The sequence below is a fragment of the Bubalus kerabau genome, chromosome 20, assembly GCF_029407905.1.
Source record: "Bubalus kerabau isolate K-KA32 ecotype Philippines breed swamp buffalo chromosome 20, PCC_UOA_SB_1v2, whole genome shotgun sequence".
In the NCBI taxonomy this organism is placed as follows: domain Eukaryota; kingdom Metazoa; phylum Chordata; class Mammalia; order Artiodactyla; family Bovidae; genus Bubalus; species Bubalus kerabau.
The window spans coordinates 13357780-13385660 of record NC_073643.1 but is presented as its reverse complement, the minus strand read 5'-3'; the positions used below and the strand labels follow the sequence as shown (position 1 = coordinate 13385660).

The 27881-nt window shown below is 40.3% G+C and overlaps 1 protein-coding gene across 2 annotated transcripts in view; it reads right to left on the bottom strand.

The window, feature by feature from the left end:
* OXSR1 (oxidative stress responsive kinase 1) overlaps window positions 1–27075 on the bottom strand; it is a 90283-nt gene extending 63208 nt beyond the window's left edge. Inside the window, exons 1-3 of one of the 2 annotated variants that reach the window (XM_055558503.1) lie at window positions 26680–27075; window positions 7049–7161; window positions 357–465 (exon numbers count right to left, since the gene is read on the bottom strand). In XM_055558503.1, the coding sequence (XP_055414478.1) occupies window positions 357–465; window positions 7049–7161; window positions 26680–26749 (292 nt within the window). In that variant the 5' untranslated portion in view covers window positions 26750–27075. Of the gene's footprint in view, window positions 1–356; window positions 466–7048; window positions 7162–26181; window positions 26320–26679 lie in introns of those variants that run through there. The other variant, XM_055558504.1, reaches the window with a different exon arrangement.
* Window positions 27076–27881: the final 806 nt, after the last annotated feature.

Here is a 27881-nt window from a genome sequence, read left to right as displayed (position 1 = left end):
GGAAGTCCTTGTAGGAAACAGAGGAATATAAATCAAGTTAAACATCACCAGGAAGAAATAACCAGATAAATCTAGAATGTGGAACATCCTACAAGATAGACCCTTCAAACCAGACTTTCATAAGTTTGTGAAATGGAAGAGAGGAAGTAGGAGGGAACCATCCTAGATTGAGAGAAATTGAAGAAGCATGACAACCAAATGCAACATGTGACTTGTCTCACCTTGTACACTAGTATTGTTAGATACTGTAATCTCAGTATCTCCTCAAATGCATGTCCATGAAAACCAAACCAAAGAAAACATCTGTATTTACTTTCCAAACCATGAAAGTTGGCGTTTCATTGTACTCTACTCACCTCCACTTAACAGCTTCATGACGAGCCACAGCTCATCTTTTACCACAAAAGATGTGTAGTAAGACACAATATTAGGGTGATGGCACTGACTCATGGCTTGGATTTCTTTCTACAAAAAAGAGAAAACATGGTAATTCGTTATATGCAAGCCTAAAACAACATTAGAATTTACTGAATCCGGATTTGGGAATTCCAAAGACTATGTCACAACCTTTTTAGGATTTTCATTGTTCTGATCTCTTCAAGAATGGTTAAACCAAAAAACCACTTGGTTTCCCTCAGTCCATTCTGATTCCTACTCCTTTCACTCATTAAACAGTAATCTCTGAAACCAGAGATGTACTATTTATCACACCTTGGCACAGTACCACAGAGGCCTCCACTGGGACACATTTTGTACTTCAGGGTGTCCCTGAAGAAATCTTGGGAAATCAGGTTTTACAGTCACAGAGGATAATTACTAATAAACGGAGAGTGTTTTTTTGTTTGGCGCTTTTTTTCCCCAAAATTGTTTCACCTCATTTTTGTGAAATGATTAACAGTTCTCACTTTAAAGAGGTCATAAACTAAACCAAAAGTAGAAACCTGAGCCCAAAGTCTAAGCTTACACTATTCTTGGTTAATGAATTTAAATTAGATTTGGTGTGATAAGATGCCTTATAGAAGTCTTGTGGTCATGGCCCTGCTTATCTTTCCATTATTCCCACTGCCTTCACTGAAACTACCCTCAACACACCCTGGTCCTACCATAGTAACTTCAGAGGCTTCTAATTACGCACATTTAACCCTATTGCTGCCTCTGCCTAAAGTACACTTCCCTCATTTTCATCCAGCTAAAAACACCAAATCACCCTGCCAATCTCAGCCAAAATACCACTTCCACCCAGCTTCCCAGGTTTAGTGACATGTCCCTTCTCTTGGCTTCTAAGCTCTATGCACATCTCCTTACTATATTATAGCACATATGTATGGATACAAAATCGGATGCTTATTTGCCTGTCTTCCCCTGTGGAACTGAGAACGTCAACCAAGCAAATACTTAAAAGTGGATTCCTACACATGGAGGCAATTATCATACCATACTGTAGTTGCCTGTTTATTTTTCTGCATCCCTCACAAAACTGTAAGCTCAATGAGAGATCAGACTCTGTATTACTAGCACTTATCATTGTGCTTGGCACACAGTCTACCCTCAATAAATATTTGCTGAATGAATGAAATCCTACAGCACTTTATACAGCTTTTTACTTATTGATGTAAATAAGCCCTACACCCTTGGTATTTGTTCAGTAAGATCAACTGTGTAAAAGTTGCTCCAAATCCCTGATTCATAAGAAGTGTTCAACGAAAGGGATTCCTTCTCTTCTCATCTTCTCTACTCGAATGTAAGTTCTTTTATGGCAAGGACTTTGTTGTGTGCATTTTTGCTACCCACTAAGTTACTAGCACAGTCTTCTGTACTAAAAGCTAAGTAAATACGAAGGATAAGGAAGAGGAACTAAAGTAATAAACACCTGCCTATTGGCACAGTTATATGGGACTTGAATAGATAAGATATGTACACATAAGAGGGAATGTACAGGACAGCATATACATGCCAAACGAGGTAAATGTTACAAGAATTCCAGAGGAAAGAACAGTTAAAGCAAGAAGTCTTCATACAGTGGGCGGGAACTACGTTTGTGTTTTACAAGATGTGGGATATTATAGCAGTACAAGGTGCAAAGCACATAAAATTACAGAAAAAAAGAAAAGGATGAAATATGCAAGACAGATTTTAGACACAGGAGTAAACCTGTCTAAACACAGGTCATGCTTTCAACAGAAATTTACCAAGTGCCCACCTTATGCCAGGTGCAGTACTCGTATAATGATGAACCTTCATGAAACTTACGGTCTGGTGAAGAAGTCAGACAAATACTAATTTACAATACATAGGAATAAAGTCTGACAGAAGAAGTACTAAATACTATATGATTTCACTGAAGAGGTGACTCATCCAAAATTAGGACTGACAATCAGGGAAACCTTCCTATAAAGAGTTTTACTTACACTGACACACAATCCTGTTGCGTGCTTAAGCGCTCAGGTGTGTCCAGTTCTTTGCGACCCCATGGACCATAGCCCACCAGGCTCCTCTGTCCATGGGATTTCCCAGGAAAGAACACTTGAGTGGTTGCCATTTCCTACTCGAGGGGATCTTCTCAACTCAGGGATAGAACCCACCTCTTCTGCACTGAAGGAGGATTCTTTACCACTGAGCCATAGGAAAGGCCAACATTAAAATAGGAAAAATAAATATGTTTTTATGGGTTTTCATTGTTTAATTACCTGGGACCGTATCATAAGTCCCAGGTAATTATAACTGTGTTCAAGAATTTAGGATTCAACACATACCCCAATGTTTACTGTACCACTATTTATAATAGCCAGGACATGGAAGCAACCAAGATGTACACTGACAGATGAATAAAGAAATTGTGGTAGGCCTTCCCTGGTGGTCCAGTGGTTAAGAACCTGCCTTCCAATGCAGGAGACATGGGTTTGATCCCTGGTCAGGGAACTAAGATGCCATATGCCACGGGGTAATTAAGCCTGCACGCTGCAACAAAGATCCCACGCGCCTCATTCTGACTCAAATTTCCCAGCAGCTTCCTCAACACTCGTAAGTGCTTCCACTCCTAGTCATGAAAATGCTTTCCTGACAGTCCTATATGTCTGCTAGTACCAGATCTTTGTCTGGAATTTTTAGTGCTCCACCTCAGGCTTTCTAAAGCCATGTTTTAATGACCATTGTTCACTCCTTTTTAAAACTCATTCATCTTGATTTCTATTCTTTGCCCTCTGGCTTTCTTTTTCCTTTTTTTAAAATTTATTTATTTCTTAATTGAAGGTAATTGCTTTACAGAATTTTGTTGCTTTCTGTCAAATATCAACAAGAATAAGCCATAGGTATATGTATGTCCCCTCCCTCTTGAACCTCCCTCCCGTCCCACCCCTCTAGATTGTCACAGAGCCTGTTAGAGTTCCCCGAGTCATATAGTAAATTCCCACTGGCTATCTATTTTACCTATGGTATCATAAGTTTTCATGTTACTCTTTCCATATATCTCACTCTCTCCTCCCCTCTTCCCATGTCCAGAAGTCTATTCTCTGTCTGTTTCTCCATTGCTGCCCTGCAAATAAATTCTTCAGTGCCATCTTTCTAGATTCCATATATATGTGTTAGTACATGATATTTACCTTTCTCTGACTTACTTCACTCTGTATAACAGGCTCTAAGTTCGTCCACCTCATTAAAACTGACTCAAATGCATTCCTTTTCATGGCTGAGTAATAGTCCATTGTATATATGCACCACAGCTTCTTTATCCATTCATCTGTTAATAAACACTAGGTTGCATCTACGTTCTAACTACTATAAATAGTGTTGCAATCCCCCTGGTTTTCTAATTACTCCAACATAGTTGATTTTCCTTCACTTCACACTACTGAGTCATTCCCCAAGTAATGTTAATTTATTCATTCATTTATTCAGAGTGAACAGTCTCTGCCATCATGAAGTACTCATTCTAGAACTAACAACTTTCCCATCTATAAAATTTTGACAGAATTTGTGTCTTTCTTTCCATTGTCATTCCCTAAATTTAGAGTCTCAATATCTCTTTGTGCAATCCAGTGTTCCTCAACCTATGAGATGCAACTCATATGGGTTATTAAACAAACTTAGTGAATCACATTAAAAATAGACGAAAATAGGATAAAAAATCAGAGTGCATTCCACATAATTAAGAACTGTTTCATGAAAACGTCTCAGTTACATTAATATATATATAATATATATATTATCAACATATTCATAACGTTATTAGATAATATGCTATCCTTTGCTGATTTTAAACCCCCGATCAGCAGGGTCTCCATCTCTGCCTCTTCAAAGTCTTCCCAGCCCAGGTGTCCCAGGACACAAACATCTCCACAAAGGCCTTCATTTTCATAACTGGGAGTTCGCTTCTACCTTGTACTTCAACATAGTATTCAAACTTTTCCGAGGCACTGTCACACTCTGCCTTGTACAGCAGACAAGAATCTTAACTCTTCAACCAGATTGTGAGCTTTATGATAGAAGAAAAGACATTTTAAGCCTATTAATGGTCCCCTCAGATGTTTGTCCAATGAATCTAGTCCAAGCATTTATCAGAGGAGAGAAAAATCTCAATCATCTGCATTCTATGCCTTTCCTAGAGTCTGTGAGTAAAATCTCTGGAGAAAATAAATGTAGTACTATCTGACAGCTGGTTTTGTGATCACACTTTTTGCAAAGGTTGTCAGAGAAGAAAACATTTTGACTAGAGAAAGGAGTAATATACTGCCTTCTCACTAGTAACTGTCACACACAATACACACCTGTAATTGGTTTACATCAGTACTCTCTGGAGAACCCAGAGCATCCTTTCTGCATTATAATGAAGACAGTTTTGAAAAAAAAATCTTACAATCACAACATCAAAAGTTGAGTATACTGAGCTGATAATTTTTTTAAAAGATAAATTGAAGGCCTTTGTATCTTTTAGATACAGAGCCACTGGCACTTAGATCTCAAGTCCTAACACTACCACAAATACCACAAATCAGGCATTCTTTTATATTTCTGATGCTTGTTCAGGGTTGATTGGAATCCTACCTGCATATGCACCAATTATTTAAAGAAAGCCAATTATTTTAAAGTCACTTTAAATCACTTCCCTCATCTTTATTATTTGTTGATTTGCAAATACTATATATGCAATGTAAAGATTTCTGGAATATGTAGACAAATTTCATAAAGGTCTAACCAATTTCTTTCCTTTTACTAAGCTATATCAAATTTGCATTCCTCTAAAAGTAAGGCCTTAGTGTAATAACACAAATATTACTTTCAAGAATGTCAAATGATATTTGAGAAGAGATGCTCTTTACACTTTTGAACTAAGATTTAATCATTTTATTAGTGTTTTATGAAGTTAAAAAAAATAGTAGACTTGAGTCATAAAAACCTGATTTTTTAGTCCAGACTCTCTGTTGCTTATCATGATTTAATTCCCTCATCTACAGAGGAGAGCTACTACCTATCTCAGAGATGTTTATGAGGTTAAAGTACACTTTAACGCCTAGGACTGAAAAGGTGTTTGCTATTACCATCATATGAATGTAGTCAAGTTATTTAAACTTTGAGCCTTAGTTGCTTTAGTCATAAAGTAGTAAATAATAACACTTTCATTCTTCTTTATACCATCCTTATGGATTATGAAAATTAACTGGCAAATGATAGGAATTCATATTGGACTTCTCAAATTCCAGTGTTAATAAATGGATTAAAAATACTGTTTTTCTTTAATAAGAATTAGTTTACAATTTAGGCCTCTGTTATGATCACTGCAGTTCACATGTCCAAGTGGTGCTCTAAGGTCCTTCTTGGCAGCTGTAAACCCAAGTTCGCCACATAGTGTTTCAATCAGCATCTCCTTCCAAGTACATGTTCTCTCACTGAACAGCTCAAGATCACTCTAGCAACCCAGTTCTTCAGCTTCTGCATATGCGTTACCAATTCCTGAAGAAATACATCTGCCTCATCTGCTGAAAGGTCGATATATAATTATATTATCTCTATATCACAGTTACACTACAAATTAAACCCAATCTGAGACAATGGAAAAAAATTCTGGACTGACAAATCATCCCAGTTCTAGTTTCTGCCCTTTCTACTATAACTGTACATGATTCTTAGAGAAATTATTTAACAATTTAACAATATTAGTTCACATCTGAGTGGTGGTTTATGGTTTTCCAGTACTGTATCATTTGATCTTCAAGAAAAACCTCATGAGGTATACAAAGCAGAAGCAGATAGATATATTTCCATTTTAAGCCAAAGAAGTTGAGGATTTGAAAAATCAAATGATGTGGAAAAACTATCTTATTTCACTTGCTGAATACTTACTACATACTACATACTTAAAACTACTCTAGGTGTCATGGAGTACAAAGAACTGCAAAACAATCCCTGTGTTGATGGTTCGTAACACCGCAGAAATCTCATACAGCTGTAGATTCTTGGGGCCCCCTTTCTTCTTCCTGACCTTTGGAGGAGCTAATGCTGCTGGGTCATTCTATCTCCATCCTGCATCAATGGTCAGAATGTAGATTGAGCCCACATTCCTAGAAGGCCAAAGCCCTTTAAAGGATGCTCCATTTGACCCAGGAATCACAACTGCATGATACTATTTTAAAGAGAGAAAGAAGTAAGCAAGCATTGTTTATAACAATAAAGAGGACACAAAAATCATTCAGTACCAGAGAACAGGTTAGATGAAATATTCAACAGAACACTACATACCTATTGAAAACTATATTCATATTTATAGACATAGAATTCTACGATAAATTTTTTAAAGACAAGAACAAGTATATGATATTATCATCATAAAAATACAAAGATGACTAAATGTGCACTTATAGCACATTTAGTGTCAACCTCAGAATGAGAGAATTGTAACTAATTTTCTTCCTCTCTAGTTACTTGGATTTTATGAATTTTACAATAAGCAATACTTATTAATGAAGAAATCACAAGTTTATTTTTAAAAAAGTAAAAAACTTCAAGTTATTTCCCACTCTAACATGAATATACAAGAAATATGAGAAGTGCATACCAGGAGTTCATCCATGCTAGTCTGACATTTCTCAAGGTTTATCCGTTTGATTGCCACTTTCTCCTTTTTAGGGGCACAATACGCTGCTTGGACCACAGCCGTTGCTCCACTCCCTAAAGATAAATAAATAAAACGAGTAAATAAAAAGAGGCAGTGATTACAAGACATTTCTGACTCCTACACAATTTAAGGGGACACAATTTAAACAAAAGAATAATTCTTAACTTGTTCTTAACGCTCAACAACAGATGCAGAGAAACACTCTGAAAAGTAGGGTGTCAGTAAAAGCAAAAGTCTTGACCATTCACAGAACTATCAATAAATACCAGCACACACACACTGAAATAAAAATCGTTAGACTTCTAGAAGTTCTAGAATATTACAGTATAGGCTCACATTTCCCTGCTCTTCTCTTCTAAATACAACTAAATATCGTAGAAATAATTCAACAGACAATCATAAAGATAATCTGAAACAGACAATCCGAGAGGTAGAAAGAAGTAGATGGACTGGCTAGGACCCTCAGGATGTGCAGAAAAGCATCATTGTGAGCTCCCTGGGTTTTTATCTCCTACCTATCCAGGAGTGGACACCAGAAGAGCTTGCCTCCCAGAACCACCAACCAGGATAGAAAGACAAATAAACAAACAAATGCGAAACATCCTTTCTGGACAAAGTACTGTGAAAGGGGAAGCTCAGTAGCGATCTAGAAGACAATTTCTCAAACCCCACCGGGACAACCCAGCCAGTCCACAGCATCAGCATCAGCAGCGTCTGCACCCCACACCCAGAGAATGGTAGACCAGATTCACCAAAGGGACAACTAGTTCCCTGCCCCACACCTGGGGTGGGGGCTGGGGGGCTGGGGGAACTGAACAGACACCCACTGGTCAGTCCAGGTAACACCTGTAGAGATTAAACAGGAGTCCCTGCGGGGCAGAAGAATAAAGCAGAAGAGAAGAGCACTGCCAGAACTCTGAAAACTCAAGTATCACAGGAATTACAGAGCTCACAAAAGTAGGCCAGGACTTACACACTAAACCCAAGCAGAGTAACTGCCTACTCAAATAGAAATTTTAAATAGGATCAGGAGTCTCCTAACATTAATATCCTAAACATCCAGAATATAATTTAAAAAAAGAAAATCACATTGTCACAACAAGAGCCAGGAAAAACACACTTGAATGAGAAGACAATCACACTGATGCAAACACCAAAATGAATCACTAGCTGGAATTTCTGACAAGAATTTTAAAGTAGCCATCACAAAAATGCTTCAATAAACAGTTAAGAATTATCTGAAAACAAATTTTAAAAATATAAAAATCTCAACAAAGAAAGAGAAGTTATTTTTTTTTAAAGTACCAACTGAAAATTACACAACTGAAACATATAATTTCCAAAAAAAAACTTCCTGGAGAAGCTCAATAGAAAAATAAAGATAAAATAAGATAAATTTAGTGAACTTGAGGATAAAGTCAATAGTTTTACTCAATTTAAAACAGAGAGACTAAAAAAAAAAAAAGAACAGAGCCTCAGGGAGAAATGGGATAATAGTAAAAAATCTAAAATCCCTGTGGTAGGTGGAATAATTAACCAACCCCCTCTCCAAAGATAACCACATTCTAATCCTTCAGACTAGTAAATGTTACCATAAATGGCAAAGTTCAGTTCAGTTCGGTTCAGTCCCTCAGTCGTGTCCGACTCTTTGCGACCCCATGAATCACAGCACGCCAGGCCTCCCTGCCCATCACCAACTCCCGGAGTTCACTCAGATTCACGCCCATCGAGTCAGTGATGCCATCCAGCTATCTCATTCTCTGTCGTCCCCTTTTCCTCCTGCCCCCAATCCCTCCCAGCATCAGAGTCTCTTCCAATGAGTCAACTCTTTGGATGAGGTGGCCAAAGTACTGGAGTTTCAGCTTTAGCATCGTTCCTTCCAAAGAAATCCCAGGGCTGATCTCCTTCAGAATGGACTGGTTGGTCTCCTTGCAGTCCAAGGGACTCTCAAGAGTCTTCTCCAACACCACAGTTCAAAAGCATCAATTCTTTGGCACTCAGCTTTCTTCACAGTCCAACTCTCACATCCATACATGACCACAGGAAAAACCACAGCCTTGACTAGACGGACCTTTGTTGGCAAAGTAATGTCTCTGCTTTTGAATATGCTATCTAGGTTGGTCATAACTTTCCTTCCAAGGAGTAAGCGTCTTTTCATTTCATGGCTGCAATCACCATCTGCAGTGATTTTGGAGCCCCCAAAAATAAAGTCTGACACTGTTTCCACTGCTTCCCCATCTATTTCCCATGAAGTGATGGGACCAGATGCCATGATCTTCATTTTCTGAATGTTGAGCTTTAAGCCAACTTTTTCACTCTCCTCTTTCACCTTCATCAAGAGGCTTTTTAGTTCCTCTTCACTTTCTGCCATAAGGGTGGTATCATCTGCATATCTGAGGTTATTGATATTTCTCCTGGCATAGAAAAAGGCTATGCTTTTTCCTTGATTCCAGCTTGTGCTTCTTCCAGCCCAGCTCTCATGATGTACTCTGCATATAAGTTAAATAAACAGGGTGACAATATACAGCCTTGACGAACTCCTTTTCCTATTTGGAACCAGTCTGTTGTTCCGTGTCCAGTTCTAACTGTTGCTTCCTGACCTGCATACAGGTTTCTCAACCGGCAGGTCAGGTGGTCTGGTATTCCCATCTCTTGAAGAATTTTCCACAGTTTATTGTGATCCACACAGTCAAAGGCTTTGGCATAGACTATAAAGCAGAAATAGATGTTTTTCTGGAACTCTCTTGCTTTTTCCATGATCCAGCGGATGTTGGCAATTGGATCTCTGGTTCCTCTGCCTTTTCTAAAACTAGCTTGAACATCTGGAAGTTCACGGTTCATGTATTGCTGAAGCCTGGCTTGGAGAATTTTGAGCATTACTTTACTAGATGAGTGCAGTTGTGCGGTATTTTGAGCATTCTTTGACACTGCCTTTCTTTGGGATTGGAATGACCTTTTTGGGATTGGAACTGACCTTTTCCAGTCCTGTGGCCACTGCTGAGTTTTCCAAATTTGCTGGCATATTGAGTGCGGCACTTTCACAGCATCATCTTTCAGGATTTGAAATAGCTCAACTGGAATTCCATCACCTCCACTAGCTTTGTTCGTAGTGATGTTTCCTAAGGCCCACTTGACTTCACATTCCAGGATGTCTGGCTCTAGGTATAAACGGCAAAAAGACTTTGCAAATGTTATTAAAATAAGGGTGGAAAGATGATCCCAGATTATCTGGGTGAGCCCAATGTAATCACAAGGGTCTTTATAGAAGAGGCACAGGAGTGTCAAGTCAGAGAAGGTGAAGCAATGAAAGCAAAAGTCAGAGTAATGGGACCATAAGCCAAGGAGCAAGTACTGATACATGCAACAACATGCATGAACATTGAAAACACACTATGTGATATAAAGCAATCACAAAAAACCACATATTCTATGACTCTATATCTATGCAATATCCAGAATAGGCAAATCCATAAATGCAGAAAACAGATTAGTGGTTACCAAAGGCTAGGGGAAGAGGAGAATGGGAGGTTACTGCTTAATGGGTACGATTTCCCTCTGGGGTGAGGAAAATGATCTGGAATAAGACAATGAAGATGGATGCAAAACACTGCAAATATACTAAAAAAGAAAAAAACACTAAGTTTTACACTTAGAAATGGTTCAGTCAGTTCATTCGCTCACTCATTTCCAACTCTTTGTGACCCTATTGGACTGCAGCACGTCAGGCTTCCCTGTCCATCACCAACCCCTGGAGCTTGCTCAAACTCATGTCCATCGAGCCAGTGATGCCATCCAACCATCTTATCTTCTGTCATTGCCTTCTCCTCCTGCCTTCAATCTTTCCTGAATTAAGGGTCTTTTCCAATGAGTCAGTTCTTCGCATCAGGTGGCCAAAATATTGGCATTTCAGCTGCAACATCAGTCCTTCCAATGAACACCCAGGACTGATCTCCTTTAGGATTGACTGGTTGGATCTCCTTACAGTCCAAGGGACTCTCAAGAGTCTTCTCCAACACTACAGTTCAAAGCATCAATTCTTCAGTACTCAGCTGTCTTTACAGTCCAGCTCTCACATCCATACAGGACTACTGGAAAAACCATTGCTTTGACTAGATGGACCTTTGTTGGCAAAGCAATGTCTCTGCTTTTTAATATGCTCTCTAGGTTGGTCATAGCTTTTCTTCCAAGGTGCAAGCGTCTTTTAATTTCATGGCTGCAGTCACCATCTTCAGTGATTCTGGAGCCCAAGAAAATAAAGTCTGTCATTGTTTCCACTGACCAGATGCAATGACCTTCGTTTTTCTGAATGCTGAGTTTTAAGCCAGCTTTTTTACTCTCCTCTTTCACTTTCATCAAGAGGTTCTTTAGTTCTTCTTCACTTCCTCCCATAAGGGTAGTATCATCTGCATATCTGAGGTTATTGATATTGCATATCTCCTGGCAATCTTGATTCCAGCTTGTGCTTCATCCAGCCCAGCATTTCACATGATGTATTCTGCATATAAGTTAAATAAACAGGGTGACAATATACAGCCTTGACGTACTCCTTTCCCAATTTGGAACCAGTTCATTGTTCCATGTTCAGTTCTAACTGTTGCTTCTTGACCTGCAGATCTGTGAGGAGGCAGGTCAGGTGGTCTGAGATTCCCATCTCTTGAAGAATTTTTCCAGAGTTTGTCGTGATCCACACAGTCAAAGGCTTTGGCGTAGTCAATAAAGCAGATGTAGACGTTTTCCTGGAACTCTCTTGCTTTTTCAATGATCCAATAGATGATGGCAATTTGATCTCTGGTTCCCCTGCCTTTTCTTTTTTTTTTAAAATTAAGTTATTTATCTTAATTGGTCCCCTGCCTTTTCTAAATCCAGCTTGAACATCTGGAAGTTCACAGTTCACGTACTGTTGAGACCTGGCTTGGAGAATTTTGAGCATTACTTTGCCAGTGTGTGAGATGAGTGCAGTTGTGCAGTAGTTTGAACATTCTTTGGAACTAACTTTCTTTGGGACTGGAATTAAAAACTGACCTTTTCCAGTCCTGCGGCCACTGCTGAGTTTTCCAAATTTGCTGGCATATTGAGTGCAGCACTTTCACAGCATCATCTTTTAGGATATGAAATAGCTCAACTTAAATTCCATCAGTTCCACTAGCTTTGTTCGTAGAGATGCCTTCTAAGGCCCACTTGACTTCTCATTCCAGGATATCTGGCTGTAGGTGAGTGATCACACCATCGTGGTTATCCGGGTCCTGATCTGTTTTGTATAGTTCTTCTGTGTATTCTTGCCACCTCTTCTTAATATCTTCTGTTTCTGTTAGGTCCATACCATTTCTGTGCTTTATTGTGCCCATCTTTGCATGAAATGTTCCCTTGGCATCTCTTATTTTCTTGAAGAGATCTCTAGTCTTTCCCATTCTGTTGTTTTCCTCTAATTTCTTTGCACTGATCAGAAGGAAGGCTTTCTTATCTCTCCTTGGTATTCTCTGGAACTCTGCATTCAGATGGGTTTATCCTTCCTTTTCTCCTTTGAGTTTTGCTTCTCTTTTCTCAGCTATTTGTAAGATCTCCTCAGACAACCATTTTGCCTTTTTGCATTTCTTTTTCTTGGGGACAGTCTTGATCACTGCCTCCTGTACAATGTCATGAACCTCCATCCATAGTTCTTCAGGCACTCTATCAGATCTAATCCCTTGAATCTATTCGTCACTTCCACTGTATAATCATAAGGGATTTAAGTCATATCTGAATTGTCTAGTGGTTTTCCCTACTTTCTTCAATTTAAGTCTGAACTTTGCAATAAGGAGCTTATGATCTGAGCCACAGTCAGCTCCAAGTCTTATTTCTGCTGACTGTATGGAGTTTCTCTATCTTTGGCTGCAAAGAATATAATCAATCTGATTTCAGTACTGACCATCTAGTGATGTCCATGTGTAGAGTCATCTCTTGTGTTGCTGGAAGAAGGTATTTGCAATGACCAGTGAGTTCCCTTGGAAAAACTCTGTTAGCCTTTACCCTGCTTTATTTTGTATTCCAAGGCCAATCTTGCCTGTTACTTCAGGTATCTCTTGACTTCCTACTTTTGCATTCCAGGCCCCTATGATGAAAAGGACATTTTTTTTTTTTGATGTTAGTTATAGAAGGTCTTGTAGGTCTTCATAGAACCATTCAACGTAATCTTCTTCAGCATTAGTGTTTGGGGGATAGACTTAGATTACTGTGATATTGAATGGTTTGCCTCAGAAATGAACAGAGATCATTCTGTCATTTTTGAGACTGCACCCAAGTACTGCATTTCTGACTCTTTTGTTGACTCTGAGAGCTACTCCATTTCTTCTAAGGGATTCTTACCCACAGTAATAGATATAATGGTCATTTGAAGTAAAATGGTTAGTTTTATGTTATGTGACATATCTTGATCTGTTTTAAAAAGAACTACTAACAACTTTAACTCATAATTCAACAAATTAGAAAAAATAGAAGCAGGAATATTTTCCAGCTCATTTAATGAAGCCAGTATTACAAACACCAAAAGTAAACAAAGACGTCACAAGAAAAAAAAAACCTACAAATACCTTCCATGAATTTAGCTGCAAAATCCTTAACAAAATATCAGCTAATTGAATCCAGCAATTCAGCAATTCCAGAGCAGTATGTATTTCAGCTATGCTACTTGGGTGTAATATTAAAAACAAACAAAGCACACAGTGTAATACACTACATCAACAGGCTAAAGAAGAAACGTCATAAGATCGTATCAACTGATGCAAAAAAATTTTTTAAAGATCCAAAAGCATTCATGATTAAAAAAAAAAAATTTTCAGTAAACAAGGCTTAGAGGGGAATTTCTTCAACCTCATAAAGAACATCTACAGAAAAAAGTTACAGCTAACATCATACTGAAGAAAGACTGGCTTCCCTCTAAGATTGAGAAAAAGGCAAGGATGTACATTCTTACCACTTTTATTCAATATATCACTGGAAGTCCTAGACAACACAATAAAGCATGAAAAAGAAATAAAAGGTATCCAGATTAGATTGGGTTTCCCTGATGGCTCAGATGGTAAAGAATCTGCCTGCAATGCAGGAGACCCAAGTTCAATCCCTGGGTCAGGAAGATCCCCTGGAGAAGGAAGTGACAACCCACTCCAGTATTGTTGCCCGGAGAATCCCATGGACAGAGGAGTCTGGAGAGTCCCAGTCCATGAGGTCACAAAGAGCTGGATACAACTGAGTGACTAAAACTTTCACTTTCAGATGAGAAAAAAATAAATCTGTCCCTGTTTGTAGAGGTTGTGACTGTCCACATAAGAAAAGCTTCTGCAACTAATAAGAGAGCTTAGCAAGGTTGCAAGATAAAAGATCAACCCACAAAAATCAACTGCATTTCTAGATACTAACAATAAAGTAGAAACCAAAATCTTAAAACAGTATCATTTACAAGTTCCCCCAAAGTGAAACAAGAACAAAATCTGTATGCCGAAAATCATAAAACACCAAACAAAACAAAAAAGACCTAAATAATTGGAGAGATACCATGTTCATGAATTAGAAAAATCAATGTAGTAAAGATGTCAGTACTCTCCTAATTGACTTTAATCAGGTTTAATGAAATTCCTATTAAAATCCTCACAAGGTATTTTGCACACATAGACAAGCTTATTCCAAGGGTTTTTTTTTGTTTGTTTTCCATTTTAAAATGTATATGAAAAAGGAAGGCCCTCAAATAACCAACAGAATAGTAAAGAAGATGAATGAAGTTGAAGTATTCATACAACCCAATTTAAAGACACATTATATAGTTACAGTAATCAAGACAGTATGGTATAAGAAGAGGGACAGATACACAGACATACATACACGTCAGAACAGAGACCCAGAAACAGATTCACACAAATGCAACACAGTGATTTTTGACAAAGGCACAAAAGCAATTCAACAGAGATGGGATAACCTAACAGAATGGCTAAAGTAAAATTTCTTAGAATTTTTAATTAATTTATTTTTGGCTGTGCTGGATCTTCATTGCTGCTCGGGCTTTTCTCTAGTTGTGGTGAGTAAAGATTCCCTTCCAGGGGATCTTCCCAACCCACAGATCAAACCCAGGTCTCTCACGTCTCCTGCATTGGCACGCAGGTTCTTTACCACCTCAACTTTACATTTTCTTTACTGTTCTGTGCACCTTGGTACACAGACTTCTCACTGCAGTGGCTTCTCTTGTTGTGGAGCATGGGCTCTGGGGCATTTGGGCTTCAGCAGCTGTGGCATGTGGGCTCGGCAGTTACGGCTCCCAGGCTCTAGAGCCCAGGTTCAGCAGTTGTGGCATATCGGCTTAGTTGCTCTGCAGCACGTGGGATCTTCCCAGATCAGCGATCGAACCTGATTAGGAATCAGGTATTTCCTGCATTGGCAGGTGAATTCTTTACCAGGGAGGCCCTAAAAAAAATTTTTTTAAGTGATAACACCAAATGCTGATGACGTGGTAAAACTGCATCATTCATACATTTTAGGTGGAAATATAAAATGTGGTATAGTCACTCTGGAAAATAGTTTGACCATTTCTTTTAAAACTAAAAAAAAAAAAAAAAAAGAATTTGTACAACTTGGCATTTATATGCCTGGTATTTATCTGAGATAAATTAAAACATGTTCACACAGAAACTTGCATATAAATATTCACAGCAGCTTTACTCATAACAGCTAAAAACTGGAAACTACCCAAATATCCTTTAATAGGAGAACGGTTAAACATATGGTACATCCACACAGAGGAATACCACTCAGTAAGAAAAATGAACAAACTGTTGATATGCACAATTACTTGGATGACCTCAAGGGCATTACACTGAGTGAAAAAAGCCAATCTCTTACTACTCAATTTACATGACACTCTTGAAATAACAAAAATATCAGCAATGGAGAATAGATTAGTGGTTGTCGGGGATAAGGGATGTGGGTAGACAGGCTGTGCATGCATGCCTGCTTCCGTTGTGTCTGACCCTTTGCGACCCTATGGACTGTAGCCCGCCAGGCTCCTCTGTCCATAAGGATTCTCTAGGCAAGAACAATGGAGTGGGTTGCCATTACCTCTTCCAGGGGATCTTCCCAACCCAGCGATCGAACCCAGGTCTCTCCTGTCTCCTGCACTGGTTTGCAGGTTCTTTACCACTAGCGCCACCTGGGAACCCTGGGTAGACAGGTTAGGATGGCTATAAAGGGGCAGCCCGAGAGACTGTGGTGGAATACAGTTCTGTATCTTGAATTTAGCGGTAGTTACACAACCATACGGGCTTCCCTGGTAGCTCAGACGGTAAAGCGTCTGCCTACAATGCGGGAGACCAGGGTTCGATCCCTGGGTCGGGAAGATCCCCTGGAGAAGGCAATGGCAACCCACTCCAGTACTCTTGCCTGGAAAATCCCATGGACAGAGGAGCCTGGTAGGCTACAGTCCATGGGGTCGCAAAGAGTCGGACACGACTGAGCAACTTCACTTCACACAACCATACATTTGTAATAAAACTGCACAGAACCATACACGCATGCACACAAATGAGTACAGTACACATATAGTTAGCTATGAGTAAGTTCCACAGATAGCAAAAAAAAAAAAAAAAAAAAACCTGCCTAAGTTTCAATCTATTTGTTAATCTTAATAATCTTCATACTCCATTTGCACAATATCACCCCTCAGATTACTAAACCATAGCCACTACTTGATACTGTACTTTATGACAGTTTAACACTTTGATTTACTTTCCATATCCCAGATGCAATTTAGTTTATCTCCATGCCTCTGGGCAAGCCATCCACCTTGTTCCCAACATATTAATCCATACCTTCCCCTCCTTTTAAACCACAATTCAAAACTCACCTAACTTCAGGAAGCTCCATGGAAAACACACTTAGATTCAAACTTTAGCTCCACTACCATTAGCACAATAACTCTGGGTTCTCTGAATATATGCTTGGAAATACTAGTGGTAAAGAACCTGCCTGCCTGCTGATTCAGGAAACATAAGAGACGCAGGTTCGATCCCTGGGAGGGGAAGATGCCCTGGAGAAGGCAAGGCAACCCCCTCCAGTATTCTTGCCTGGAGAATCCCATGGCCAGAGGAGCCTGGTGGGCTCCAGTCCATGCGGTTGCAAAGAGTTGGACACGACTGAAATGACTTAGCAAGCATGAAGTGAAGCAATGTTCAATAAATGTCATTATTGTTCATTTATTTACCTATTATCTTAGACGTTTAACTGTCAAAAAACATAGCTGTGTCCCCCCAAGAATTTGGCATAGGGAAGGTTTATCATGCTTCTAAAGTAAGTGAATCTTTACCAAAACGTGTGAGGATAAATTATCCTCACCAACTCCCCATCTTCACCCATACCATTTAAATTGTAGTTTTTTCCCCCTGTTTTAATAACCAGTTCTCCTGCACATACAGCCTTGGATAGAGATGAACTGTAAACAATAAAAAGAAAAAATGTGCAAATCATTAAACCTTTCCCCCTTCCTCTCCATTTTCTCATCTTCTTTCCAAATAAAAAGGTAATTTCACCAAAATGTTGACAAAAGAAGGTATAGGGAAAAAAAATATTGAAAGCATGTTGTATTTTATATGACACATTCTACTCAAATTTGCATTTTATTAAGGTAAGTACTGTGTGATACATATTTTCTCTTTCTCTTCTTTAGAGCAGGTTCCTTCATGAGGAATTTTTTAAACCTTAAGTCAACTTACTGGATTTCAACCATTTTTTCTTAAACAGAATCAAATTAGAAACCATCAGGACATACTGCACATGTGTGTGCTTAGCCACTCAGTTGTGTCCGACTCTTGGCGACCCCATGGACTGTAGCCTGCCTGGCTCCTCTGTCAATGGGGATTCTCCAGGCAAGAATACTGGAGTGGGTTGCTATGCCCTTCTCCAGGGAATCCTCCCAACCCAGGATCAAACCCAGGTCTCCCACATCGCAGGCGGATTCTTGACCATCTGAGCCACCAGGGAAGCCCAAGAATACTGGAGTGCGTAGCCCATCCCTTCTACACGGGATCTTCCCAACCCAGGAATTGAACCAGGGTCCCCTGCATTGCAGACAGATTCTTTACCAGCAGAGCTACCAGGGAAGTCCATATTGCACATAATAAAAGTAAATATTATCTATCAACTATACTTCAATAAAATTAAAATGCAAATATCATCTTGTAAAACTTTTATCTCAGTGTAAATACACACACAAATATGTAAATGGTATCTGTTAGGAATGGTTTAGCCAAAGTGTGAAAGTTACTGTTCTAATGCCCTCAAATAAGCACTGGCCTAATATGAAGAATAATATAACGGAAAATAATTGTAAAACAATATAAAACCATTTCCAATAAAGCATCCTGATTCCTAAGTCCATCCTCCGCACACCGTCCCCCAGGTCCCCACTCTTCCGATCTTCTGTCCTCTTCGAGCTGATTCTTTAACTGCTGCATTAGTGTACATTACATACCAGAACGGATCAAAGTGCAAAATCATGACTGAGCTTTCTTCAGAAATCCTTCAAACTGGGTAATGTTATCCCTTGAGACAGAAAAGGAGCTGCCCAAAGGCATGAGGGGAACTAAAAACATTTAGTTCCAGTCTCTCTCCACTTAACTAGATCCTGAAATAAAGAGTAAGAAAAATATGGATTTATTCCTACCTATGAGGAAAAAATAAATCAAATGAACCAAATCAACTGCAGATATTTTTCCCCCAAAATTCTGACCAACCATCACTATAACAGATATGTATTATAAAGATTTTAAGTATTTTTTAGTAAGGGTTTACACAGCCACTAAGGAGCTAGTCCAGGCTGGTCATTCTGAAAGATGACTAAGGTGTTTTCACCTGAACCATGGAAAGCACAAAAATATACAATTTTGTAAACCTTTTTCTCAATTAGCCCTCTTGTCAGAGTCATAATGAAAATTAAAACTCCTTTACAGAAACACCTGTAAGGGCAGTCATTATCATAAAAATCATGTTTGTTCTCCATACAAAGATGGAAATAAAGTCGCTTTGCCATATGCTCTGAATTCAAGCAGCCCGATGGTTTTACAATGAATCATCTCTCTCGTTTACTCTGGTGATTTCTATCTCAATGGATAGTAACCCCATCTTTCCGGATGCTCCTGCCAAAAAATCTTGGATACGTCTCACATCTAATCCAAAGGCATATCTCTAACTTCAAAATATATTATACCAGCATCTTACCGCTCCTCATCACCTCCATCACTACCTCTCTCCCTCAGATAACCTCCCCTTCCACCCCTATACCCTCACAAAACTATTATCCACCTAGCAGCCTAGGTAATCCTTGTAAAACTTTATGTGAAGCAAAAGCCAGGACTTACTAGGCTTCATACCATCTGACAGCCAGGACCATCCATTCCTACCACTTTACTCTCCTGATCCTTCAGCCTTGTTCCCCTCTGCTCCAGCCACCCTTGTCTCCTTCCTCCTTAGTCACAGAAGCGTGCTCCTTCTCCAAGACCTTTGCTCCTGCTGTTCCCTCTGCTTGGAACAAACTTCCTGCAGATAACCACAACACTCACTTCACCTCCTTCACGTCTTTCTGCAAATGTCACCTTCTCAGGAAGGCTTTCCTTGACCTACTTAAAACTCATCTCTATCCCCAGGGCTTCCCATCCCTTCCCCTACTTTAATTTGTTCTTCATCACCACCAGATTAAAAAGTTCATAAAAGAAGGGATTTCTGTCTGCTTTGCTGCTGTTATCTCTAGCATCCAAAATAGTGTCTAACACACAAGAGGAAGTCAGTAAATATCTGGTGAATCGATTAGTCAATCAAGTAGTAGCATGAATTTTCAAGAAAAAAAATCTGCTAACTTGAGGCAGAACAAACACAAAAATATCATAAAAATCATGCTTGTTCTCCATACAAAGATTTCATGGGCGTCACCTCATTATTACCGTCATAAGCACTGGTTAACACTTATTGAGCTCTTACCTTGTGTACCAAATACTATGCTGAGCACTCTCTTTACTTGCATTTTTTTTTCATCTAATTCTCACAATAATTCCATGAGTTAGGCATTATTGATCTTTACAAAGCAAGGCAAACAAAGGTAAGATAGGTCATTAATTACCGAGGGGCACAGAAGGGCCTAGAAACCAGAACTACATGATGTTTCAACACCATGCTCTTAACTGGTAGGCAACTGTCTCTTCAGATTAAAGCTAACATTTATTAACTGATTACTATGTGTCAGGTTAAATTATTATTATTACTTACAATGTCTTATTTATTTTAATTTGAAAAAACCAAAAACAAAAAAACACGAGGCCAACACTTTTAGTTGCCTATCCAACATACAATTTTCCCTTCTTTAATAACAGAACTTTGACCTACTTTGTCTGAAGTAATAATGTGCTTGGATAAAAAGCGTCATTTCATTTGCAAATGGCCCAATGACACAGTTCTGTCCAATAAAATGAAAATGTAAGTCACTGAGTAAGGCTTCCAGGAAAGAAAGCCCTTTGAAACGGAACCACCTGAGCTGTCACATGACTCTGTCCTTTCTCCATATTCTTCTGGTCTGGAACACAAGCACAAGGCTAGGGATGGAAGAACCATCTTGCAACTCTGAGAATGCAAGTCAATGCTAAGTGAAGTGGAGTGAAAAACCAGGAGTCTGGGTGCCCCATGGCACCTAGGCTGCCACTTCAGTTTCCTTGTCATATAAAGGAGTCAAAAAAGTATTTTACTAAGCCACTATTATTTGTTTTCCATTACAGAGAGTCAAATGCAATCCCTATTTGATACAACCCTATGAGGTTGTTGGCCCAATGTGGCTTCCTGAAAATGTTATCATAGTGAAGTCTTCCAATCAGGGGAGAAAATACACTAACCATTAAACATCACTCTATCAGTAGAACATGTCTTTCACATTAATGGAGGAGCTAGGGGTGGGATCCTGCAATCTGTACTTGGTAACTGATACTTTAGACATCAGATGTGTAGCTAGTGAACAACTGATGACAATTTAAAACGCGGGGAAGTAATAGAGAATAAACTTAGTGGAATGCCTTCACCAAAGTATCAAAGGTTGGTGAATCACAGCTTACTAAAAACAGATCTTAAAGAACAATTTTCTAAACCTAGGCTGAGGTAAACACTAAATATTTATTGAGGTTTTTCAAAATGCATGATAACAAAAGCAACATGGCAAAGCCCTTGTCAGACTGATTTCCCACTTTGCCACTATATTGTACTGTGGGCAATACAGGGCCTTACACAGCTGTACTATCATGTCCAGAATAAATCCCCAAAGTGATCGAAACTTGAATGAGATCTGGAAGTAAGAAGAAAAAGAAGCAGTGATGTTCCAATAAACATTACAACGGATTCAAAATACTACAAGATTACAAGTGTTAGAAGATTTCAAATCATGAGGCATTTCACATTTTATGGCAGTACCAAAAAGTAGGAAATGGAAGAAGGAGAAAAAAACAAAGAGACAACAATCATCAGTATGGAGTAATAAATACGAGCTAAAAGCTTCCTATAAACAATTACACTTGTAATTCCATAACAAATGTACCATTATTCCCATTTTACAGACAAAAACCAGAAACTAAAAACCAATAAACTGCCCAAGATCAGATAGGTAGCAAGAGGTAAAGCCAGGATTTGAATTCCAGGTCAGTCTAACCCCAAAGTCCATACTCTTCAGTTACTTCAACACCCAAGTACAGGAGAACACCTGGTCAGAAATCCTAATACAGCAGTAGAGACCAGGAAGGAGCGCAAAAACGCTGAAAAGATGAATGATTACTGTGAGACTAATACTACGTCTTTTACAAGTAATCCTAGAACTTAAACCCTTGCCAAAACACGCTTAAGATAATAGAATTTTTTAAAAGGAAGTCCTTTGAATTCCCAACCTATTATTTTTTTTTATGTTCTAGGAAGGGAATTTTCTTTTCTCTATAGGATTTTGCTAGAAAATGAGAGAACAAAACAACACGAGAAACTAACCCCACAAATACAGTTCTAAGAAGCACATGTAAAAAAAATTATAGTTCAAATAAATATATGTTTTGATAAGAAAGGAGACACCATTATATTATTTCCTTAAAATACAATCTTTGAAAACAGATATTCAAAAGATTCCCTCAAGCCTTTTTTTCCAGACTTTCATCATTTGTTTCCTGAAAAAAAGAGAGTATAATCTGGAGAAATTACAAAAATTCATTTTGAAAACTACTTACAGCTTATTACAAAATACTGTATTTCAAACATTTCAGCATGGAAGCAAAGTTAGAATACCTGTACAGTGCTTTACTGCTGCTTGTACTAAGCTGTAGTACAAAAAAGTTTTTCAAGGAAAAACTTTTTTTCCTCCCTTTTGAGAAGATGAAGTGAGACACAGTGTGTGAAGAGTGGAGTGGAAGTACATTAGGAACTTCTAGGAACTTATTAACGAGAAAGAGAACACTTTAAAAATGACAAAACAGGATACGCAAAAGAGAATAAATCTAACTAAAAGAGTTATCTACAAAAAATCTGCTCCAGTTTTTTTTTCCCATTGTAAGGATATTTCCTTTAAGGTGGGAGGATGACCACCATCGTTCAGTTACTTCCAAAAATCAATCAAAATGCAGATGCAAGGACAAGAATCCTGGATTGGGCAATAGTTGGACACCAGTCCTGACTGTGCCCATAACTAGTTCTGACTCTGGACAAGCCATTTTACCTTTCTATGTCTGTGTCTTTGGGCTTCCCAGGTGGCTCAGGGCCTGCCAACGCAGGAGATGCAGGTTCAATTCCTGCATCTCCTGCACTTATAATATCTCTAAGTCTTCCAGTGTGGCTTATACTGTAACAAATCTGCCTGCAATGTGGGAGACCTGGGTTTGATCTCCGGGTTGGGAAGATGCCCTGGAGGAAGAAATGGCAACCCACTCCAGTATTCTTACCTGGAGAACCCATGAACAGAGGAGCCTGGGGGGGGCTACAGTCCCTGGGGTCACACGACTGAGTGACTGAGCATGCATGCACGCGCCTTTATCTGTAAAACCTTACTTCATGCCTTACAAAAAACTTAAAATACATCAGAGGACTAAATTTAAGGGCTAAAACTATAACTTAGAAGAAAACATAGGAAAAAAATGTTTGTGATGTTGGGCTAGTTAAGATTTCTTAGATACAAGACCAAAAGCACAATCAATAAAAGCAAAAATCAATAATCTCTATCAAAATTCAAAACTTTCATGCTTTAGCAGACACCATTAAGAAAATGATAAAATTGAGGTGGCGGTGGGGGGGAATGCTGTAATAAGGGAATTTCCTGGTGGTCCAATGGTTGGGACTGGGCTCTTTCACTGTCATGGGCCACGTTGGGTCTCTGGTCAGAGAACTAAAATCCAGCAAGTCCCGACTTCCTGCTGTCCCATCTAACCAAAGAAATGAAAAGACAGAGTAAATACCTGAAATCGTGTATCAGGTGAAGGACTCATATCCAGAATGAACAGACACCTAACACTCACACTCGCCTCTATAATTTAGTGAGAAGAGAACAACCCAGTGGACAACCTAAGCAGGAAAAAGATTGGAATAGACATTTCACCAAAGAACAGATATGAAAAGCTAATAAATAAGCACATGAAAGGATGCTCTCCATCATTAGTCATTAGGGAAATGCAAAACAAAGCCACAATCAGATATACTTCACATTCACTAGGATGGCTTTAATCAAAAAGACAGACAACAAATGCTTGGCAAAGATGCAGAGAAAAGGGATCCTCATTCACGGCCGAAGGCAATGTAAAACGGCACAGTCACTTTGAAAAATTTGTTCCTTAAAAAGTTAAACATATAATAAATCTACCATATGACCCAGCAATTCCACTCAAGAAAAATGTAACATGTTCACCTGAAGATTTGATACAAAATGCTCACAGCAATATTATTCAAAATAGGCAAAAGGCGGGAGCAATCCAGTGTCCATCAAATGGTATCCAATAAAAAGAAATAATGTACTAATACGGGCAGCAATATGGATGAACCTCAAAAAACATTACACCAAGTAAAAGAAACCAAACACAAAAGATCACATATTATATGATCATATTTATGGGAAAATGTCCAGGAAAGACAAATCTATAGAGACAGAAAGTAGATTTGCAGTTGCCTTTGGCAGGGGGTGGAAACAGGGAGTGACTGCAAATGGACATGAGGCATCTTTTTGGAATGATGGAAATGTTCTAAAATTGGATTGTGGTGATGACTGAACAACTCTGTAAATTTATTAAACAAAAAAAAAAAACAAAAACTATAGTACTGTACAGTTAAAACAGGTGGATTTTATGGTATATAAATTGTTTTTAAAAATGAAAAAATTTTATGCTATGTGAATGAACCAAAACACAAAACACTATACATTATACAATCCGATTTACATGACATGTCCAGAAAAGGCAAATCTATGGAGTTGGAAAGGTTTGCAATTGCCTGAAACTGGGGGTAGGAACAGGGATTAATTGTAAACAGGCGCGAGGGATCTCATTGGGATGATGAAAATATTCTAAAACTGGATTATACTGATTGGTGCACCACAATACATTCACTAAAATCATTTAATTTACACTTTAAAATGGGTTAATTTTATACTTAAAAAAATGGGTGAAATTATATCTCAGAGTAAAGTTATTTTAAAAATAAAGTGGTCAAATCACATGAGAGTTCTCAACTTTTGGAGTGAGATGATGACTAACCCTATCCCAGAGGGCTGAGCCTCCCTTTTGCTCACTCGCAGACACCCTATTGGTCTGAGAATAGCAAATCAACAAGTTTCTAAAGCTCTAGCGCCTTGTGCCACCTTATTATCAAAAGCATTAACAACCACAATGCTACTCGCCACCCTAGAAAGATGTACACCTTACCAGAAAGGTAAAGCAAAATTCCTCTTCTAAAATGACAGAGACCCCTTTTCCTTGCTTTTTTAGACATCATTTTGGAATCTCCCACTTAATCCTTTTTTTCAATATGAAACTCTGATGGAGGTACTCATAAACAGTCTTTAGAATGAACCAGTACACATCAAAGATACGGCACATAGTAAGGACCAGATCCATGAAGAGGCTTAAGGATAAAGACTGGATGTCTTCACATAAATCTTACCCCAGATTTGTTTTGATACAAGAAGCAAGTGGGGAAAAAAAAAAAAAAAAGAAATGTGACAAAGTTTCTCTAAACACTGGCACAATGCAATCAACACTCACTCCCCCCAACCCCCAAGACAGCTAAGAAGTTTTCAGCCACTCTTTGTTATAAAACTAATTTAGGACAGGATGCTGATCTAGCAAAGCAGACAATCTTCTTCCTCCAATACAAGGGGTCTGCTGATGTCCGTTGGCTCGAGCTTCTGCTCAGCTAAACCCACTCCCTTTTGATTTCTAAGATCACTAGATTATTGTTGTCCAACAAATACTTCCCTTATCCCCAGTCCCCACCCTCCCCCAATCACTGTGCCTCTCTGATAATTACTATTCATGTTTGTGCAAGCTTTGATCTCTGCCAGCTGGTATTCCCAGACCCCCTTCAAATCCATTCCACACACAACAGCCAGATTCATTGGATCATATCATGTCTCTGTTTGAAACCCTCCAAAAATACTTAAAATTTCAAAACACTCACCTTGGCTGAGAAGGTCCCTAAAATCTGGCTCCTCTCTTACCTTTCTAACCTTACCAGTCTTCTTTCGGGTCCTAAAACACATCAAGCTTTTTCCCTTCTCTGGGGCCTTTGCATTTCCTCATTTCTCAGTAAGGAACAATCTTCCCTTGGCCCTCAAGACTCTTTGTCATCCTTCAGAGCTCACCTTACATGTCGACACCTCAGAAAAAGCATCTTCCTTGAAATGGCCCCAACTAGGTCTCCACGTTATTCTCTCTCAGAACATCTTGCTTGTTTCCTTGCTAGCACCTACCAAAACCTGTAATTCTTTTTATTTGCCTACTTACGTCTACCTCCCTGGCTGGCAAGTCAATTCCAAGCAGTCCTAAGTTGGTCTACGTCGCTCAGTGCCGTACCTGCAGCTTTATCCGGAGAGGCTCCCCAGTTCCACCCGAGCAATGCCTGGCACTTCGTGGGGGTTCTCACGCGGATGCAGGACTGAACAGAAGCACCCTAACCTATCACCCCACAAAGAGATGACCAAGCCCGCAACTGCAATACCCCATTCCTCGCAAAGCCTTAAAGGCCTGTCCCACATCTTTACTTTTCTTTTTTCTCTCAGACACATCTGTGGCTCAGGTTCAAACATCTGTCGCCACACAAATCTCTGACGAGCCTCTCAGACCCCACCCCACCTCGCCGCACAGGCGCGCCTCTCAAAATCCCCTCCACGCCTTGCAGGAGCTGCACAAACCCTGAGCCTCACCCACGCGCCCTATCAACCCCCGGGCCACTCGAGCGCCCACGAATATCTGGGAGTCCTGCGCTCCCCGAGCTCCCGCGGGACCCCACGTTCCGGCGCGTCACCCGCCGCCCAGCGCGGCGCCTCCCTCCTCCGCGGCGCCAGCTCTCACCTATCACCTCCTGCAGCTCGTAATCGTCCCTGTTGATGGACCAGGGCAGGGCACTGGAGTCCTCGGTCATGACGGCGGCACGACACTCGGTCTTCCCGCAAACTCACTGACCTCTCTCTTCTCCTCGCCGCACCTCTCCCCACCCCCAACCGCTGCCGCCGCGCCCCCACCAACCGCCTCGCGAACAGCCACGGGTCGGACGGCGCCTGGCGCTGGGTGGCCGCGCGGCAGAGCGGTGGGGGGCTCGAAGCACCCGCGAACCTCGCCTCTTTGCTACTCTGCGGCCGGCACTCCCCTCCCCGGCCCGGGTCCCGGCTTCGGCCTCCACGGCAGCAGCGACAAGAGCTTCGCCTGGGCCCAGCCCCTCTGTCCCGCCCTCCACCTCAGCCCCACGCACTGGCCAAACTTTCCCTTCTCCCTCCACCTGCCGACACGCAGCGCGCTGACGTCACCGCGTCGGGCATGCCCCCCACCTCGGCCCCGCCTCCAGCTGCCATTTCAAGTGTGGCTGGATAAGCAGCGAGCAAGAAGGAAGCCCGAAGAAGACGAATTTGATGGTGGAAGGGAAGAAATACTTTGAAAGGAGTTCAGCAAGGGCATCGGAAAGCCAGAAAAGAGCCGAAAGTAGCAGAGGTAGTAGCCACACTAAACATGGCGACCAAAGGGCAGCCTAGTGGAGGGGGTGGAGCCACTTCTGGCGGCGAGGGAACGTTGTCGTCTCCGTCGTCGCATTCATTGGCTTATTTGAGAAGGAATCAGAACGGCAGTAAGTGGGTGTGGACGTCAGTCATAAGTTAGTCCCGCCTCCACGCGCTGAGCGCGCTGTTCCGCGACAAGGCTCCGGTCCTGCAAGATCACGGTTACGCTACTCGCTTTGCACCGTTCTCCCAAGTGACGTCGCCACGTAACCGTCACACCCTCGAGACGTGCAAACGGCCCCGCAGGGTGTGGAGAAACCCGAGGGAGCAGCTGGGTGGGGTAGCCTTGGGGTGTGGACGACTGCCAACTGGAATAAAAGGTCTCGGTCCACGGGACAGAGTGGAACCGGAAGCTTGCCCCGTGACGACAATTTTTTTCCTAGGCGGAAGTTATTTCTACAGCCCCCGGCTCGGCCTTCCCTGGAACCTTACTGGACAGGGAAGGTGTTCTATCCATTCTCAGCTTTGGAGCTCAAATGATCACCTGTCTCGGGGCCTTGGAAG